Source organism: Myotis brandtii, unplaced genomic scaffold (assembly GCF_000412655.1).
Source record: "Myotis brandtii unplaced genomic scaffold, ASM41265v1 scaffold260, whole genome shotgun sequence".
NCBI classification, from domain to species: domain Eukaryota; kingdom Metazoa; phylum Chordata; class Mammalia; order Chiroptera; family Vespertilionidae; genus Myotis; species Myotis brandtii.
The window spans coordinates 1,529,383-1,548,582 of NW_005359881.1; the positions used below are offsets into that span (position 1 = coordinate 1,529,383).

The window sequence follows — 19,200 nt, forward strand, 5'->3', positions numbered from 1 at the left end:
CTGCTCAGCCTGAGTCCCCGCAGGACTTGCCTGCAGACTCCCGAGCACTGAATGTGCTGCTCCTGTGCTCCTTCAGGGCCCTCGGTCTCTCCGAATGGGTCTACTGAGTGCATTACACGTGTTTGATTAAGAATTTGCCAAACATAGTTAGAAAAAGTTCAGTGGTTATGCCGACCCAGCTGCCTCCCGCTCCGGCCGGCTTTGTTTTTATAGTAATAATGGGTATTTACTTCCCAAAGAAAGTTGTTGTAATTGAGTGTCAAGAGGCATAATTTCTAACCCATTGGCTCACTTTGCCCACTTTATGCTAGAACCAGATCGTGTTTAGAGATTCTAATTTGCAGCAGTTGGGAGCCACGCTTGAATGCTTGTTAAACTCACTGATCCTTATTCATCCTCTCAAGGGCCACGAAACTCTATCGAGGAAGCTTGATTGCTCTGTGCATCTCCAATGTGTTCTTCATGCTCCCGTGGCAGTTCGCTCAGTTCGTACTTCTGACTCAGGTAAGTGCTTAGTTCTCTAAACTGACTTGAGCGTGGTGCGTTTAATCATGCACACTCATTGTATACAATTGTAGAACTGAGACGTATACGATTCTAGGTCTAGGATGATTTTTGTTAATCCTTTTAAACCAAGTTCAGAGTAGGGGACTACTAATAGATTTACTAATAATGGATGTTAATTATTTATCTACTAGTGAATGCATTGATTGAACTCACATTTGTAGGAATGCCTATCAGTGTTATTTATTATTTGTTAGTGTTTAAAAGAGGACAAGGGCTCTAACTTTAGGTATTTCTCTTAGGTGAATGCATTTCTTTATGAATAGTTGTGCATTCTTACACCTGGGGTAGATACACATAGGATAACATAGGATGGGTAGCTGAACAGTTTGTGCTTTATGGAACTCCCCTTCGACCTGTGATCTGTGTATCATCTGTCTTTCCATGCGCTCGCCTCCCTTCCCCTTCAAACAGAGGTCTGTACAAGGTCAGGTTCACTTAAGGTCGTGTGAGTCACTCAGACAGCACAGTGTTCCAGGGGACAAACCTGGTGAAGGGAACCTTGGTTTTCTTGCTAATAGGCAATTTGTTGTAGATTCTTTGGAAATAAACCACTTGATGAATGGAACTTACGTCATGTGTTTAAGTATTTGGCTGTTTGCAGTCTTTTACCCTGTTTGCCTAGTGGGAGGAGCATGGAATTCCATTTGAATTCCTTTCTCCACGAAGGAGGGTGGAGAGGCGTCATTTGAATAATAGCTGTACTTTCCTGGAGGTGCTCTTTCCCCGCTCAGTCAGTTCCTCGAAATACCCCGGTACTCTTAGAGTACTTGGTAACTACATACAGTTTTCCTCAAAACTATAAAGAAAGTTAAAATACCTTTGTAGTGAAAGTACTTCTTATTTGAAATTTGATAAATTTGATAACTAACACTTGAATATTTATGAAAGAAAACATTAATAGAGATATTTGTAAAGCATGACTAACAAGCAGAACTTAATGTGTTATACATACATGCATTACATAATTATTTTTTGAGTTTAATGTAACTTCTTTAATTATGTACTAATCATAGTGTTTTGTTTTTTTTTTTTAAAGCAGTAAACATTTTTTTTAAATATATTTTATTGATTTTTTACAGAGAGGAGGGGAGAGGGATAGAGAGTTAGAAACATCCATGAGAGAGAAACATCGATCAGCTGCCTCCTGCACGCCCCCCACTGGGGATGTGCCCGCAACCAAGGTACATGCCCTTGACCGGAATCGAACCTGGGACCCCTGAGTCCGCAGGCCGATGCTCTATCCGCTGAGCCAAACCGGTTAGGGCAATCATAGTGTTTTAATTAAATTTTAATATTTTTTGATTGGGCAAGGCACTTTGTAATTTTACCTGTTGACAATAGAGTAACTCTGACATCAGAGTATTGTTTTGGTTAACCCACAGAGTAGATCATGTAAATGGTTAATTGAGAAAGCTGTGTATGGAAAAGAAAAATCAACCAATGTTTGCTATATTAATATATTCACCATATTCAATAATAAATTGATAGGTAAGAGGGAAAGTAAAGAACTTGCTTTCAAAATAAATAAAAATCAATTTGAAACAACAATAAAAATGATCCTTTTTTATTCTTACAGCTATTCATTGTATATATAATTTTTATTTTTAACTTAATTTTTATTCAATTTCAGATTGCATCATTATTCACAGTATATGTTGTGGGATACATTGATATATGCAAATTACGGAAGATCATTTATATACATATGGTAATGGTTTTTAAATGTTTTTTTCCCCTTGAGTTTGACCTCTAAACAAACTCCTGATTAGTATTTGATTTGTTTATGTTAAAACTGGTCATTCCATGATTCCATAACTAAAACAAGTGTCCTTCAGAAACTGTGACATAATTAACAGGCCTGTTTTAAATAGGCCACCCAGCAGTTTTAAGTTAGGTCATATTTTCTGATTTGAGGCTGTGCCTGACTAGCATGTTATCTGTAAGAGGGATAATTCATGAAAGAAAAACACAGCACGTCATTATCCGGGGCCTTCTGTTGAAATGACGAGGAGTGTGCATTTGCTGAGCTCTGCCTGTCCGGTGACCTTCCCGGTTTCGAGGTGTGGCCTAGGGCCTGGGCTGTGTTCCCTTTTGAGCAGTTTGAATTTTGTCTATCGTGGGCATGTGCAATTTCCAGGATAATAATAAAACTTTATTTTGTTCTTTGTGCATTAATTATATTTTTCTTGGATTTTTCCAGATTTCTCTTGCACTTTGTTTTGTTTTGATGTTTGGAAACTCAATGTTATTAACTTCTTATTATGCTTCCTCTTTGGTGATTATTTGGGTAAGTGTTCTTTAAGTACATGGCTGTTTTGAAATTAATGGTTTATCCATTTCTTTATCACCGGCTTGGGATTGGTGAGGGATTTTCTGTAAGAAGCATCTCAGTGAAGCACCTGTGTGCATAGAACACCCATGTATTCACTTCCAGGACAGGAAAGAAGCACAGCAGAGGTTGCTATTGGAAAGCATGGCACTTGCCTCATTGTCTAATGTGCCCTTTCTCCTTCCTCATCTCTTCTGTCACCTAAGCGTTGGTCCCAGGGTGAATTTCTTCTTATCCTGTCATCCTCTCCCCTTTTTGGTTTTTATCCGATTCCTGCTTCCCTCTCTGACCCCCTTTCCTGCCTGTGGCTTCTCCCAGCAGTCTCTCCTCCTTGTTCCACGGGATCAGAGGCTCGACGCCTTGGGTGTTAGGGTTTTTTCCTGTGTTGATTTGCATGAAATAGTCAGGTAGTTTAAATCAGTGGTAATTCAGTTAGAGTTGCTAGATCACCACAGGGTTAGATGATCAGGACACCATGGTAGGGAATTGGAGCAAACAGGGAAAGGCCACCTACCTCTTCTGCCACTTTGATCAGATGGCTTTCTAAATATAAATTTTCCTGAATGCGAGGACTTCAGAGGTGGTTATGCCTTTTTTTTATCAATGGGTTTCCCCATACAGAGTTTTGTAACCCTAAGAAGGAAGAAATTGTTCCTCTGTTTAGTCTAGGTAGGTTTCTGGAAGACCAGCACATATTGTCCTGTCTTAAATGAAACATGTTCTACTTCTTGAATAATTATTTAAGGTTCAGGGCATTCTGGCTTTCTTAATTTCTAGGACCCATTAGCAAATTGGAACCTCCTATCTCTTTGTCCCATTTTACAAGTAACATTTATTTAAGATCTTATTTCCCAAGGTCTGCTTCTCTCCAATCTGGACCAACACCCTTTCAGGTTGTGTGGCCTGAGGATACGTAGTCACAGAAAGTAGCAGTTAGCATGAGGTGATGCTGTGTTTCCAACAAGGACAAAAAACCTCATTAACTGAGTTGTTGTGCTGAGATTAATGATGGTTCTTATGGTTAGGGAATTGTGTTTGTAATTGGGAAATGTGAAAACGTGCTCAGTTCTCTATTTTACATGTGTGCATGGGCAAGTCCTGCTGTCACTCAGGCTAAAGTACATGACTCTTGGCACTTGTGCCCAGGGAAACAGTTGAACGGAAGATGCATGCCAGTCACATCTCACCTAAGCACATGTGCAGTGAACTTCTCTTCGTTCAGTTGAGCACTGCAGTGTGTTGGGTCTCCTACTGGGTGCTCGACATTGAGGGGTGTCGTAGGTATGATGCGTATTTATGTATAGATGTTTCACATTTTTGTTGTATAAAAACACGTAATGCTAACAGTTACAGAATATAGCATGTTTTTGCATATTTAACCATAAACAAACATTTGCCTATTTTTATTTATAGTTATCACTTTGAAACGTGAATCTTAACACATTTTGTGTTTGCAGATATTCTGAAACTTGTTTGCAGATATTCTGAAACTTCTGAAAAGATTTAATTTGCGTTCATGTGTTTATGTTTTGATCTCTAACCATATTTTTGCCAAGTTTGAAGTAGATTTGGATCACGATAGGGTATTGTATTTTTGGAGTCTATCATGTACTTGGACGTGTTTATCCTAAGAGTTAATAATATTTAACTTAAGAAAAATCTTACGACTGTAAGGCATCTGTCTGAAATTCTGAATTTGTTTTATACTTCTTGATTCTTAGGTGAGTCAGAGATATAAAATCACTCATAAAAATTAATACATGGTGATTCTTTACAAAGTCGCTAACTGACCTAATCTACTTTGGTTAAAATGGGCTAGTTCTTGAAGTCAGTGAGCTTGTGGTGATGTTATGTGGAACATTGACAGTGTGCTGGATTTTAGAGTCTTGCGAGTCTTATTATTTAGAAGTATTTTCTGGCACTTGGATTTATACGTATTAACTGTATGCTATCTTATTTTCTCCATGTAGGGTGTGCTGGCAATGAAACCACATTTTCTCAAAATAAATGTATCTGAACTTAGTTTATGGGTAAGAATCAATCTATTTCAATACATATATTTTCCCTCTCTAAAATATGCCATAGGTTTTATGTTTTACTTTTAACGAAATGATCTATGCAATCCAGGCAATCTAACAGTTTTATTACACATTAGGGCTCAATTTCAGGTACCAAATTGCCCTCTCATGACCCAATTTAAGGTTAATATTTGATAGGTATTTAAAGAATTCCAGTTTTATTTATTGTCCATGTTTTTTCCTGAGGCGTGGTGCATGTGTAAGAAACTGTTAGTAGAGGGGGACTTTAACTATAATTGCTGTGTAAATCTTCTGTATAGTATATTACTTTTTATAATAAGTTATATGTCTATATTTTTAGTGATAGCCCCTGGATTTTAGAGGAACATTAATTTAATGTGCATTTTTTTTAACATTTTCTCTTGGATGCGGTTATTTATTTAGCATGTGATAAAAGCACTTTTTCTTCCTGGGCTGTCTCTGAAATGGCTATGCAAAGCATCAGCTAGTTTTTGTTTTGTTGTGCTTTTCTTTTGAAGGTCATCCAAGGATGTTTTTGGTTATTTGGAACTGTCATACTCAAGTATTTGACATCTAAAATCTTTGGCATTGCAGATGATGTAAGTGCATTTTCGCTTAAACTTGAAAGACTTGAAAAGAATCAAACAGGCTAAAAACAAATTATTTGGGTTATTAAAATACCACTATTTAAACCAGATTCCAAGATGAAGTCTATTCATCTTTATTTTATCTATTTATTATAGTAGAAGGTAAATATGACTATGTGTAGTCTGTATTCTTTACAATTAATTTCTCGATAGAATTGTTATATTGGTCTTTTCCATATCACAAAGATTATAATTTTTTAAATTTATCTTTATTGTTGAGAATATTGCAGATGCCCCCATCTCCCCCTCTATTAATCCCCTCCTCCCATCTCCCGCCCAAATGATAAAATGTTAAGGTGAGCAAGCTCTAGAGACCTAAGCGCATGTTCTGAGGTCTGTGAGGCCTGGTTTCTCCCTGGTCTCCCTGTAACCCCCTCTTGTCACAATCAAGGTGCTGTGTTCAGACGCCCTTCACCGTGGGTCATATTGTATAGTCTTTTCTTTCTTCCCCTCGGTTTTCTGGTCAGTTCTTGTGACAAGTTTATTTATGAGCCTTTGTATGTAATTGATTCCAAGTTAGTTTTATTAAGTGAGTTTTGTTGTTCTGTTTTGGTTTGGGTTTTTTGGGTGGGAGGGAAAATAAAAGGAGAATTTTGCTTTATAACATGAATTAAGGACCCTTCGTAGCATAATTTTGCTTTGGCTGTTTTACTGTGCTATTTAGTAAGCTTGTTAATTAAATTTAAAAAGAATAAACACAAGAACCAACATGGAAAGAGTAAAAGTAAACCACATGTTTTCTGTAATTTATTTTACTAGCAATTGGCTGTCCTTTGTCCCGAGCTAGCGGATTGACGCCATGGTTCGGGAACTGGGCTCTGAAGTCCTGGGACCTCTGTGGACGCGTCCCTGGGGCCCATCACTTTTCGGTCCCCTTGCCCGCCCCTTTCACCGGGCAGTTTAGCTTTCATCTCCTATACGTTGCACATGGATACAGGTCCCTATGAACAAGGGAAGTTTCTGCTGAAAAAAGATTGAAAACAATTAGGCTACTAATGGGTGGTTTAGAACCTCTGGAAAGATTTCTGAAAGTATAACCCTGTAGTCTAAATGTGTTCACGCATTCAGTGTGTACCTGCTGTGTGGATGGCAGGAGAGTGCACCCTAGAGACACAAAACTGATAAGACATGGAATGGTGGGAGAGAGGAGCAAGTCCACGCGGCTACGACACAGTGTGGCTGCAGGAGTAGTACCCGCTGCAGGGAGACACAGTGCGGATGCAGGAGTAGTGCCCGCTGCAGGAGACACAGTGTGGATTCAGGAGTGCTGCCCGCTGCAGGGAGACACAGTGTGGATGCAGGAGTAGTACCCGCTGCAGGAGACACAGTGTGGCTACAGGAGTAGTACCGCTGCAGGAGACACAGTGTGGCTGCAGGAGTAGTACCCGCTGCAGGGAGACACAGTGCGGATGCAGGAGTAGTGCCCGCTGCAGGAGACACAGTGTGGATTCAGGAGTGCTGCCCGCTGCAGGGAGACACAGTGTGGATGCAGGAGTAGTACCCGCTGCAGGAGACACAGTGTGGCTACAGGAGTAGTACCGCTGCAGGAGACACAGTGTGGCTGCAGGAGTAGTACCCGCTGCAGGGAGACACAGTGCGGATGCAGGAGTAGTGCCCGCTGCAGGAGACACAGTGTGGATTCAGGAGTGCTGCCCGCTGCAGGGAGACACAGTGTGGATGCAGGAGTAGTACCCGCTGCAGGAGACACAGTGTGGCTACAGGAGTAGTACCGCTGCAGGAGACACAGTGTGGCTGCAGGAGTAGTACCCGCTGCAGGGAGACACAGTGCGGATGCAGGAGTAGTGCCCGCTGCAGGAGACACAGTGTGGATTCAGGAGTGCTGCCCGCTGCAGGGAGACACAGTGTGGATGCAGGAGTAGTACCCGCTGCAGGAGACACAGTGTGGCTACAGGAGTAGTACCGCTGCAGGAGACACAGTGTGGCTGCAGGAGTAGTACCCGCTGCAGGGAGACACAGTGCGGATGCAGGAGTAGTGCCCGCTGCAGGAGACACAGTGTGGATTCAGGAGTGCTGCCCGCTGCAGGGAGACACAGTGTGGATGCAGGAGTAGTACCCGCTGCAGGAGACACAGTGTGGCTACAGGAGTAGTACCGCTGCAGGAGACACAGTGTGGCTGCAGGAGTAGTACCCGCTGCAGGGAGACACAGTGCGGATGCAGGAGTAGTGCCCGCTGCAGGAGACACAGTGTGGATTCAGGAGTGCTGCCCGCTGCAGGGAGACACAGTGTGGATGCAGGAGTAGTACCCGCTGCAGGAGACACAGTGTGGCTACAGGAGTAGTACCGCTGCAGGAGACACAGTGTGGCTGCAGGAGTAGTACCCGCTGCAGGGAGACACAGTGCGGATGCAGGAGTAGTGCCCGCTGCAGGAGACACAGTGTGGATTCAGGAGTGCTGCCCGCTGCAGGGAGACACAGTGTGGATGCAGGAGTAGTACCCGCTGCAGGAGACACAGTGTGGCTACAGGAGTAGTACCGCTGCAGGAGACACAGTGTGGCTGCAGGAGTAGTACCCGCTGCAGGGAGACACAGTGCGGATGCAGGAGTAGTGCCCGCTGCAGGAGACACAGTGTGGATTCAGGAGTGCTGCCCGCTGCAGGGAGACACAGTGTGGATGCAGGAGTAGTACCCGCTGCAGGAGACACAGTGTGGCTACAGGAGTAGTACCGCTGCAGGAGACACAGTGTGGCTGCAGGAGTAGTACCCGCTGCAGGGAGACACAGTGCGGATGCAGGAGTAGTGCCCGCTGCAGGAGACACAGTGTGGATTCAGGAGTGCTGCCCGCTGCAGGGAGACACAGTGTGGATGCAGGAGTAGTACCCGCTGCAGGAGACACAGTGTGGCTACAGGAGTAGTACCGCTGCAGGAGACACAGTGTGGCTGCAGGAGTAGTACCCGCTGCAGGGAGACACAGTGCGGATGCAGGAGTAGTGCCCGCTGCAGGAGACACAGTGTGGATTCAGGAGTGCTGCCCGCTGCAGGGAGACACAGTGTGGATGCAGGAGTAGTACCCGCTGCAGGAGACACAGTGTGGCTACAGGAGTAGTACCGCTGCAGGAGACACAGTGTGGCTGCAGGAGTAGTACCCGCTGCAGGGAGACACAGTGCGGATGCAGGAGTAGTGCCCGCTGCAGGAGACACAGTGTGGATTCAGGAGTGCTGCCCGCTGCAGGGAGACACAGTGTGGATGCAGGAGTAGTACCCGCTGCAGGAGACACAGTGTGGCTACAGGAGTAGTACCGCTGCAGGAGACACAGTGTGGCTGCAGGAGTAGTACCCGCTGCAGGGAGACACAGTGCGGATGCAGGAGTAGTGCCCGCTGCAGGAGACACAGTGTGGATTCAGGAGTGCTGCCCGCTGCAGGGAGACACAGTGTGGATGCAGGAGTAGTACCCGCTGCAGGAGACACAGTGTGGCTACAGGAGTAGTACCGCTGCAGGAGACACAGTGTGGCTGCAGGAGTAGTACCCGCTGCAGGGAGACACAGTGCGGATGCAGGAGTAGTGCCCGCTGCAGGAGACACAGTGTGGATTCAGGAGTGCTGCCCGCTGCAGGGAGACACAGTGTGGATGCAGGAGTAGTACCCGCTGCAGGAGACACAGTGTGGCTACAGGAGTAGTACCGCTGCAGGAGACACAGTGTGGCTGCAGGAGTAGTACCCGCTGCAGGGAGACACAGTGCGGATGCAGGAGTAGTGCCCGCTGCAGGAGACACAGTGTGGATTCAGGAGTGCTGCCCGCTGCAGGGAGACACAGTGTGGATGCAGGAGTAGTACCCGCTGCAGGAGACACAGTGTGGCTGCAGGAGTAGTACCCGCTGCAGGGAGACACAGTGTGGCTGCAGGAGTAGGACCCGCTGCAGGGAGACAAAGTGTGGATGCAGGAGTAGTGCCCGCTGCAGGGAGACACAGTGCAGATGCAGGAGTAGTGCCCACTGCAGGGAGACACAGTGTGGATGCAGGAGTAGTACCCGCTGTGGGAGTCACAGTGTGGCTGCAGTAGTACCCGCTGCAGGGGACACGGTGTGGCTGCAGGAGTAGTGCCTGCTGCAGGACACAGTGTGGATGCAGGAGACACAGTGTGGCTGCAGGAGGAGTGCCCGCTGCAGGGAGACACAGTGCGGATGCAGGAGTAGTGCCCGCTGTAGGACACAGTGTGGATGCAGGAGACACAGTGTGGCTGCAGGAGGAGTGCCCGCTGCAGGGAGACACAGTGCGGATGCAGGAGTAGTGCCCGCTGTAGGACACAGTGTGGATGCAGGAGACACAGTGTGGCTGCAGGAGGAGTGCCCGCTGCAGGGAGACACAGTGCGGATGCAGGAGTAGTGCCCGCTGTAGGACACAGTGTGGATGCAGGAGACACAGTGTGGCTGCAGGAGGAGTGCCCGCTGCAGGGAGACACAGTGCGGATGCAGGAGTAGTGCCCGCTGTAGGACACAGTGTGGATGCAGGAGACACAGTGTGGCTGCAGGAGGAGTGCCCGCTGCAGGGAGACACAGTGCGGATGCAGGAGTAGTGCCCGCTGTAGGACACAGTGTGGATGCAGGAGACACAGTGTGGCTGCAGGAGGAGTGCCCGCTGCAGGGAGACACAGTGCGGATGCAGGAGTAGTGCCCGCTGTAGGACACAGTGTGGATGCAGGAGACACAGTGTGGCTGCAGGAGGAGTGCCCGCTGCAGGGAGACACAGTGCGGATGCAGGAGTAGTGCCCGCTGTAGGACACAGTGTGGATGCAGGAGACACAGTGTGGCTGCAGGAGGAGTGCCCGCTGCAGGGAGACACAGTGCGGATGCAGGAGTAGTGCCCGCTGTAGGACACAGTGTGGATGCAGGAGACACAGTGTGGCTGCAGGAGGAGTGCCCGCTGCAGGGAGACACAGTGCGGATGCAGGAGTAGTGCCCGCTGTAGGACACAGTGTGGATGCAGGAGACACAGTGTGGCTGCAGGAGGAGTGCCCGCTGCAGGGAGACACAGTGCGGATGCAGGAGTAGTGCCCGCTGTAGGACACAGTGTGGATGCAGGAGACACAGTGTGGCTGCAGGAGGAGTGCCCGCTGCAGGGAGACACAGTGCGGATGCAGGAGTAGTGCCCGCTGTAGGACACAGTGTGGATGCAGGAGACACAGTGTGGCTGCAGGAGGAGTGCCCGCTGCAGGGAGACACAGTGCGGATGCAGGAGTAGTGCCCGCTGTAGGACACAGTGTGGATGCAGGAGACACAGTGTGGCTGCAGGAGGAGTGCCCGCTGCAGGGAGACACAGTGCGGATGCAGGAGTAGTGCCCGCTGTAGGACACAGTGTGGATGCAGGAGACACAGTGTGGCTGCAGGAGGAGTGCCCGCTGCAGGGAGACACAGTGCGGATGCAGGAGTAGTGCCCGCTGTAGGACACAGTGTGGATGCAGGAGACACAGTGTGGCTGCAGGAGGAGTGCCCGCTGCAGGGAGACACAGTGCGGATGCAGGAGTAGTGCCCGCTGTAGGACACAGTGTGGATGCAGGAGTAGTGTCCGCTGCAAGGAGACAAAGTGTGGATGCAGGAGTGCTGCCCGCTGCAGGGAGACACAGTGTGGCTGCAGGAGTAGTACCCGCTGCAGGAGACACAGTGTGGCTGCAGGAGTAGTGCCCGCTGCAGGAGACACAGTGTGGATACAGGAGTAGTACCCACTGCAGGAGACACAGTGTGGCTGCAGGAGTAGTACCCGCTGCAGGAGACACAGTGTGGCTGCAGGAGTAGTGCCCGCTGCAGGGAGACACAGTGTGGCTGCACCAGCACTGAGGCACAGCGGGTCAGGGAGGCTCCTAGCAGCCAGCTGGGAGGCGGGAGCAGAAGGTGATTGAGTCACCAGGATGTGGACAGTGAGCAGGGAGAAAAGTGAGAGAGCCCAAGTCCTAGGTTTGTGGAATTTGTCGCCTCACTGGGGAAGACAGACGAGCTAGGTGTTGATTCAGGCTGAAGTTTTGCATATATGTGAAATGGGCTTTTCTGTTTTATTTAAACTATTTGGATTTGGATTGATGTTATGTATTCATATTTTCAAGCACCACCTGTTTGGCTTTATTGTGTTTCCCTTTGTCACCAATTCTGTCATCCTCCTTCTCGCTGCTGTGGGCTTGTTCTGTAGCTTTTTCTGATGCTTGAGGGAAAGTGTGTGGCTCCTTTGTTTTCAACCTCTCTTATTTTCCAATAAATACATTAAAGCTATAAATTTCCATACAAGCAGGACTTTTTGTGTGTCTCTTACAATGAACTATTTTATGATTCTCTTTTTAACCTTGAGGTTAAGTTTTATGTTATTTAATTTCTAGCCAAAAGGATTTTTAAAGCCCTTTATAGTTATCATTTTCCGATTTTTTTGTATTTGTGATTAAAAACATACAATTAGTACTATATGACTGAAATTTATTGCAGCATAGCATGTGAAGTTTTTTGAAAACATTTTACTTTTGTTCAAGGATAACACGTATTCTCTCTTTGTGAAGTTTGTATTTTATGTTTGTGTGCTTATTAGTAGTATTATTCAGATTTTATATTAACATTTGTCTGCCTTTTCTATTTTAGTCGTAAATATTTAACATCTCTATTGAACACTGTCCGCTTACCTATTTCCTCTACAGTTTTTAGGTTGTTTTCTTTTAAATATATTTTTATTGATGTCAGAGAGGAAGGGAGAGGTTGAGAGAGAGAGAAACATCAATGATGAGAGAGCGTTATTGATTGGCTGCCTCCTGCAGGCCCCCTACTGGGGATCAAGCCTGCAACCTGGGGCGCATATGCCCTGACCGGGCATCGAACTGTGACCTCCTGATTCATAGGTTGATGCTCAACCATTGAGCCACACCAGCCAGGAGGTTGTTTTCTTTTATACAAATTGAATCTATAAAGTTAAATGTAAATATGCTCATGATTGGTATGATCGTGCTTTGCTATTCATTTTGTCAGTGTATGATACTAGCCGTTCTCTTCCATATCATCTTGCTTGAATTCAGTTTTGTGAGACATCATAGTCGCTGACCTTGGCGTCTTTGGTTCAGTCTCTGGTGTATCTTGTTCTCTTCTATTTTCAGCCTTCCTGCAGACTTTGGTTTTAAGTATGTCTTGCATAGACAATATAATATTGGATTATTTTCCCCTTAAACCCAATTTGAGCAGCTGTTCTTTAATTAGTGAAGTAAGCTCTTTATTTATATGGCAGACAATTATCATTACAGTTGGGCCTATTTCTTGCATTTTATTTGAGATTTCCCAACTATTTTTCTTACTCTTTAGATTTTCTCTCCTTTTCATTGGACACAGTTTTCTTAGGCTGTGTTAGGTGCTATTTGTTCTATTGATTTCTTAAAGCCATTGGCACACATTTCCTCTCCAGCAAAAGAAAGTGCTTTGAAATTGTTGAGCATGCCCCCACCACCCTTCAGTTCCTCCTCACCCTGACCCCCTGTCATCTGGATACCACTTGGGATTTTAGTTAGGCTTTGTTTTAGGTGTCATTTCCCCCCTTTTCTTCAATATCCCTTTTTAAGACAATAAGGAACTGGAAGTTTGGCAAATGTCTCATTTAAGTGAAAATAATCTACCTTTCTCACATGGCTTTGTGGGGAGATGAGGTGAGGTGAGTGAGAGCACTTGGTAACATAAAGATTACACAGATGTCCGAAAAGTGCATCTGTTCCCAGCCTGCCCGTCTCCTGCTTCTTGCAGAAAGTCTCCAGTCCCTTTTCAGAAACCTGAGTTGATGTGTCCTTTCCTTTACTGTGTTGCACACTGTCCTTTGATGGGTGACAGAGTGTCTGTGTGTCACCAGGCCCCCGTCCGTGGGCTCGGCAGAGGCAGTGGTGTTCACTGTAGGGCACCAGGGTCAGCTCACTGAGCAGGGAAAACCCGGGGTTTTGTAAAAGACTTTGGTTTGCTGATGATTGACTGTGGAAGCCAGGGTGCTGTTGGAGCTTCCTTGTCAGTGAAAGAAGAAGGAACTGGGAAGTTGGAGGCATAGTGCTTTGTTGTTTAACAAAAGCTCACTGTATGGGAACAGGAAGCTCTATCGTGTAGTGAAAACTACTTTTAGGTACTTTTAAGAATAAAATGAATTATTACAATCAATGGCCTAATCTAATGGTACCTCGTTTTATTCCTTACTAGGCTCATATTGGCAACTTACTAACATCAAAATTCTTCAGCTACAAGGATTTCGATACTTTACTGTATACGTGTGCAGCGGAGTTTGACTTCATGGAGAAGGAGGTAAGATAGGGTTTCTAGTCTGCCCTTTGGGTTGTGTTTCACTCGTTTTTCAGAAAGGGTGTTCCTGTGATTTATACTCTGCCCACTGTGCTGTCATCTGGGTTTGAAGGAAAAGGACAACCTGGCAGCTTAGAGGCAGCTGTCCCAGAGACATTGGTACGGCTCCCTGGACTCTGGGTCCTCTCTCACTTAACAGTGCAGAACCCTGCACTCAGGCGGCGGCCTGGCGGCCTGAGGAGTAAACACAGAGGCCTTCCTCCAGCGGCTCTTCCAGGCAAAGCACTCGTCCAGGGAGCTCAGGCTCCTGCACTGTACTGCGCTCGCTTTGCGGTGTGTGTGTGTGAATGATCGCGTTGCTTCGAAATACGATTTATACAAGTTCTCATTCCACATCAGTTTTCTGTTAAACCTGTACTCAGATGTTTAGAAGGAAACCAGAGAGTGGTGTAGTGGAGTGAGAGACAAGCCTGCAGTGTCACCTAATGTTCCCGAACAGATGACTCCCTTCTTGGTACCATAGCTACTGGGCATGAGCAGCATGCTGCAGAGAGACAACGTGCACAGCAGAGCACTTTGCTATCTTAATGGTATTTTATAGAAAATAGAATTTGCAGTACTTTGTGAGCTGGTTTGGTTCAACAAACATACATATATTTGTGTCTTTTTATACCACCCAGGTGGCCCTGATTTATGATATTTTATTATCTATGAAACGTGTTTCTTTTTTTAAATAGTATAGAATTGTCTTGTGAGGGAAAGTGTTGGTGACAAGCAAATCAATTGCGATTTAGAAATTTCAAGTTCAGGATTGTTTAAGACTGTGACCTCAAATTATTGAAAGGTGTATAGGATTGCAATGTGCCAGGCTTTGTTAGTGAAGTTTTTTCAGTAGTTTTTAAAATCTGTTATAAAGGAAATGCCAAAATGTTTTATTCTTTTTGTAAATATTGGTCAGTGTGTGTGTGTTTGTGTATGTGTGTGTGTGAGAGAGCGACAGAGAGAGATGGGATCATGGTTAAGGTTTTATTTCTTAAAATATATTTTTGTCGATTTCAGAAAGAGGAAGGGAGAGGGAGAGAGATAGAAACATCAATGATGAGAGAGAATCATTGATCGGCTGCCTCCTGCACACCCCCTACTGGGGATCAAGCCCGAAACCTGGGCCTGTGCCCTGACCTGGAATCGAACTGTGACCTCCAGGTTCATACATAGGTCCATGCTCAACCACTGAGCCACGCCAGCCGGGCCTGGCTAAGGTTCCCCCACAAAAGGCACAGGGAAAGCCCGGGCCATTTGAAGGAGTCATGCTGACTGCAGGTGAACGTTAGGCGGCTCTGTAGTTAGGGCAGTTGGTGCAGAGGGTGAACAGTCATCTCTCTCATCACATTTTACACGTTCACATGTGAAGACTGGATCTGTTAGTGTTTTCAGTTCAACACTTTGGGGAAATTTGTTTCTATGGAAACGCTTCTTCATTTGTATAATGGGAGTCCGTGGTTAGATTGGGCCCTGGCTGGGTGCATGCTCATGTTTGCCTTCACTTAGTTCATTATTTGAAATGAAATTTTGTCTGTTCAAAATAACACCTTCTTCTAACAAAGCCTCCCTGTGAATTTCAGACTCCACTGAGGTACACGAAGACACTGCTGCTTCCAGTGGTCCTTGTGGTGTTTGCTGCGATCATCAGAAAGGTATGTCCGCCGCTAGGAGCTCTTTCTCACTGTAAAGCCTTTTCCAGTTCCTACCAGGAGGTGAGTGTGCTGGGCTACATGTTAATCCGGCACAACAGTTACTAATAGCCTTGGACGAACATTTATAACCCTTAAAACATCCCTCTGTCTGCGAGCTGGAAATAGACCTGGGGAAAGGGTGGCTTAGGTTTGATAGTCATGTATTTGAAAGACAAGATCAAAGAGACCTTATTGACCCAGATACAATGGTTCCGCCAGTGTAAATTATTGCTGACTTGCTTTAACTCTTATGTAGTAGCTCCCTAAAATCTTTAACACATGGCTTTGTAAGCCATCTGTGCAGTGTTCACTAACTCCTGGATTGGATTTATTATTAATCAAAAGGAAAAATAGAATATTACCAATATATTATTAAACTCAATAAAATGGTTAGACTCCCAACTTGGCTTTGATATTGAAACTCTAAGCCCAGATACAGATCAGGGCAGGGAATTTGCAGTCTTTAGCAAAGAGCGGGTGTGATGGTCTCTCTTTTTTCTTTAAGAGTTGGTGGAGGTAACCGTAGGCATTTTAAGAGAATGAATTGAGATTAATCTGTAATAGAATAATAGGTGATAGATTCTGATCTGTAGCTAGTGGTGTCTGTTTTAACACAACGTTGCATATTTGTAGAATATTCTGCACTATAATTGTCGATCACATGATGTACTGTACTTCCCCCAAACATACCATGTGCGTTATTTCAGCTGGTTAATTGACAGCCCCGTGGGGTACGTAGACATTATTGTCCCCATTTGGACAGATGTGGAATCAGAAGGTCAGAGAGGTTGCTCCAGCCTCACCTCATGTCCACGGGAAAGCTAGGGGCAGCGGGGATGGGACCGCGCACCTTCCTCCCCAGCTGCGTGTGCAGGACCCCGCTTGGAGCCTCAGCCCAGTCCACATCTAATCAGTTCACGGCCAGTCAGTGCTGCTGTCTGCCAGGCTCTGCTTCCTTTGCCTTTTGTGCACTTTATGTGGGTCTGCACCCAGAAGGAAGTAAAAAATACTAGATGTCGGCAACCCAGGAGGCAGGGAAAGACACCATGTGGGTGGCTGCAGGTGACGAAGCCAGGTTGGGCTAAGGAAGTGGGGATGTTGGATTGAAGAAGGAAGATTCCACTGGAAAGAGGATCAGTATTTCACATATTTAAAAGCCTGCCACTTGGAAATAAGATTACATTCATTTGGCTCCTTAGAATTATGGCCAATTCCAGGAGGCAGGACATTGGACCAGAATTGATCCAAAGTGATTAGGAAAGTGCTGTAGATTCAGGCAGCAGCCGGCGGCTCTTCAAGAGCTGGGTGAACCCCAGTTAGCAGTGGCATAGAGGACATGGTGCCGGGGATGGCGTTTCAGGCCGCACGGCCGCCCAGGGACTGCTCAGTATGAAAAGGCAATTCTCAGTCACGTGTGTCTGTGTGAGGGGGAGGCCTGGGGGGTAGAAGCCACTGAGTGTGGATTGGGGCCAGAGGGCCGGTTTGAAGGCCCAGCAAAAGGCTCCACCACCTTCCGGGAGGTCGCTTCATCCATCCGAGTGAGCTGGTTGCTCGTTTACAGAATGAGGACAGTGAAATCTGCCAGGTTGTTGGGTGTTGATATGCTCCAGAACTCTACAGATGCAAGATTGTGTCGTTGTAATGATTACTTTCTGAGTTTTCTCATACTTTTATTTAAGTAAAAGTTTGAAAGTTCAGAAGACACTTTAGTTAAAATTCTGCTTTTCCCCAAACAGCTATTCTAAAGTGTTTAAAATCTTTTTGCAGATCATTAGTGACATGTGGGGTGTCTTAACTAAACCACAGACTCATCTAAGGTAAATATACTATTAATAATGTTGCTACTTCCTCCATTTATTATAAAGTAGATACTTACAGTGTGTTAACTGCATAGTTCCGTGTTGTATACTCGATATTTGCTAATCGTCGTTTCCCCGGTTGTCATCCCTTCTTTGTTTTTCTCGTTATTTCTTACCTGTGCAGAGCCCAGCACATCCCTATCCACACGCCAGGCCCCGCCCGATCCAGCCCAGGCCGACACGACCTGCACATGGTCTGTGCCTGAGGGACATAGTGTTGTGCTTTGGTTTAGCAGGGAAACTATGATTCTGTCGATGGTTTCAGGACCAGAGAAGAGCAGGGAAATTTAAAACTGGATCCATACCGCACTTTCTATGCAAAATAAATTTCGAATGGAACAAAGATTCAGGGGGAAAAAATGAAACTTCAAAATTAACCGAGAGATTACATTTCTAATTTTAGGATTAGAGAGTCCTTGTTAAGTCTGACATAAAAACCTGTAAGCTAGAAGAAAAGATGACAAGGTTGTCCAGATACATACTTGGGTTTGGAAAGATATTATAAGCATTGTTCAAAGAAAACGACGAGTTGGGGGAAGTATTTGTAGTATAAGAACAAGGGACTAAGGGCCATCCTATATAATAAAAGCCCAGCGACCAAACGGCAGAACGACTGGTCGACCAGGCGTTATGACATGCACTGACCACCAGGGGGCAGATGCTCAGTGCAGGAGCTGCCCCCTGGTGGTCAGTGCTCTCCCACAGTGGGAGTGCCGCTCGACTGACCGGGATGAGCAGTGCTCCCACAGTGGGCAATCCCCACAGGCCACACCCCCTACCAGTGCACACATGCCGTGCACAGGGCCTCTAGTCTTATATAAAGAATTTCGATAAATAAGAAAAATGATAAAAACCCATTCCTGGCAATTGAGAGAAGAACGAATTCTCCTTTCCCTTTCTGACTCTGAACAGGCAAGTGGTTCCCTGCCTCTGCGATTTGGCAGTGGTCCTGCCCAGCCCATACCTGCCCTCCCCTGGCCCCATAGCCTGGCTCTTTTGTATGGCCAACGCCTTTAATCCTTACATAATGCCACCTCCTCAGGAAGCCCTCCCTGACCATCATTCCTGAGTAGATTCCTGTCTCTTGCCTGTTATTCTTCACCATCACCCCTTTCTGATTCTCTCGGTGTGCATCACCATTTGTGCTTAAATACTGTACCTCTGGAAGTTTGACGGCACAGCGGAACGGGCGGTGGGGCTGTGCTCCAGCCAGCACTTCTCTCCATGCCAGCACATCCTCTCCGTGCTCACAGCAGCGCAGAGATAATGCACAGAGATGCGCGTGTGGGGGTGTTCGGTGAACCGTGGGGACAACCCCAGTGTCCACAAGTAAGGGATTGGCTTAATTAGGACCCAGTCATAGATGGGTGCTGGCTGTCTTCATGGACATATTTCCATCACACATCATTGAATACGAAGTTACAAAACCATATATAGGATGGTTCTACTTTTGCTTAAAATAGGAAGATTGTGTACACTTATTTGTGCATAGGAAGGATCTGGAAGGATGAAACTAATGACTGAGAGCGTGGACTGGAGGACGGAGTAAAGGAAGTTTCAATTCGACGTCCACACTTTTGTCGGAGTTTTGTGGCGGGGCTAGAGATGGTGAAGTTTATGTGTTTGTATTTTCTTTTTTAACTTGAACACACACAGTCTTATTCTCTCACCTGCGAGTTTCTACCAACCAGAGAGAAATGGTCGCATGTACCCCGAGACAGTCCTCGTTCTCATTTAGAAACGGCTGTGGCTGTGGCCGTGTTTATTCTCAGAGCC

General features: G+C 46.0%; 1 protein-coding gene across 1 annotated transcript in view; it reads left to right on the forward strand.

Annotated features, from left to right (window-relative positions):
* Positions 1 to 19,200, forward strand: part of DPY19L1 (dpy-19-like 1 (C. elegans)) — a 46,617-nt gene that overhangs the window by 15,625 nt on the left and 11,792 nt on the right. The window contains exons 9-16 of the mRNA XM_014541093.1: positions 405 to 504; positions 2,198 to 2,275; positions 2,768 to 2,854; positions 4,867 to 4,926; positions 5,454 to 5,534; positions 13,734 to 13,835; positions 15,455 to 15,526; positions 17,333 to 17,382. Coding sequence (XP_014396579.1) covers positions 405 to 504; positions 2,198 to 2,275; positions 2,768 to 2,854; positions 4,867 to 4,926; positions 5,454 to 5,534; positions 13,734 to 13,835; positions 15,455 to 15,526; positions 17,333 to 17,382 — 630 coding nt within the window. The remainder of the gene's footprint in view (positions 1 to 404; positions 505 to 2,197; positions 2,276 to 2,767; positions 2,855 to 4,866; positions 4,927 to 5,453; positions 5,535 to 13,733; positions 13,836 to 15,454; positions 15,527 to 17,332; positions 17,383 to 19,200) is intronic.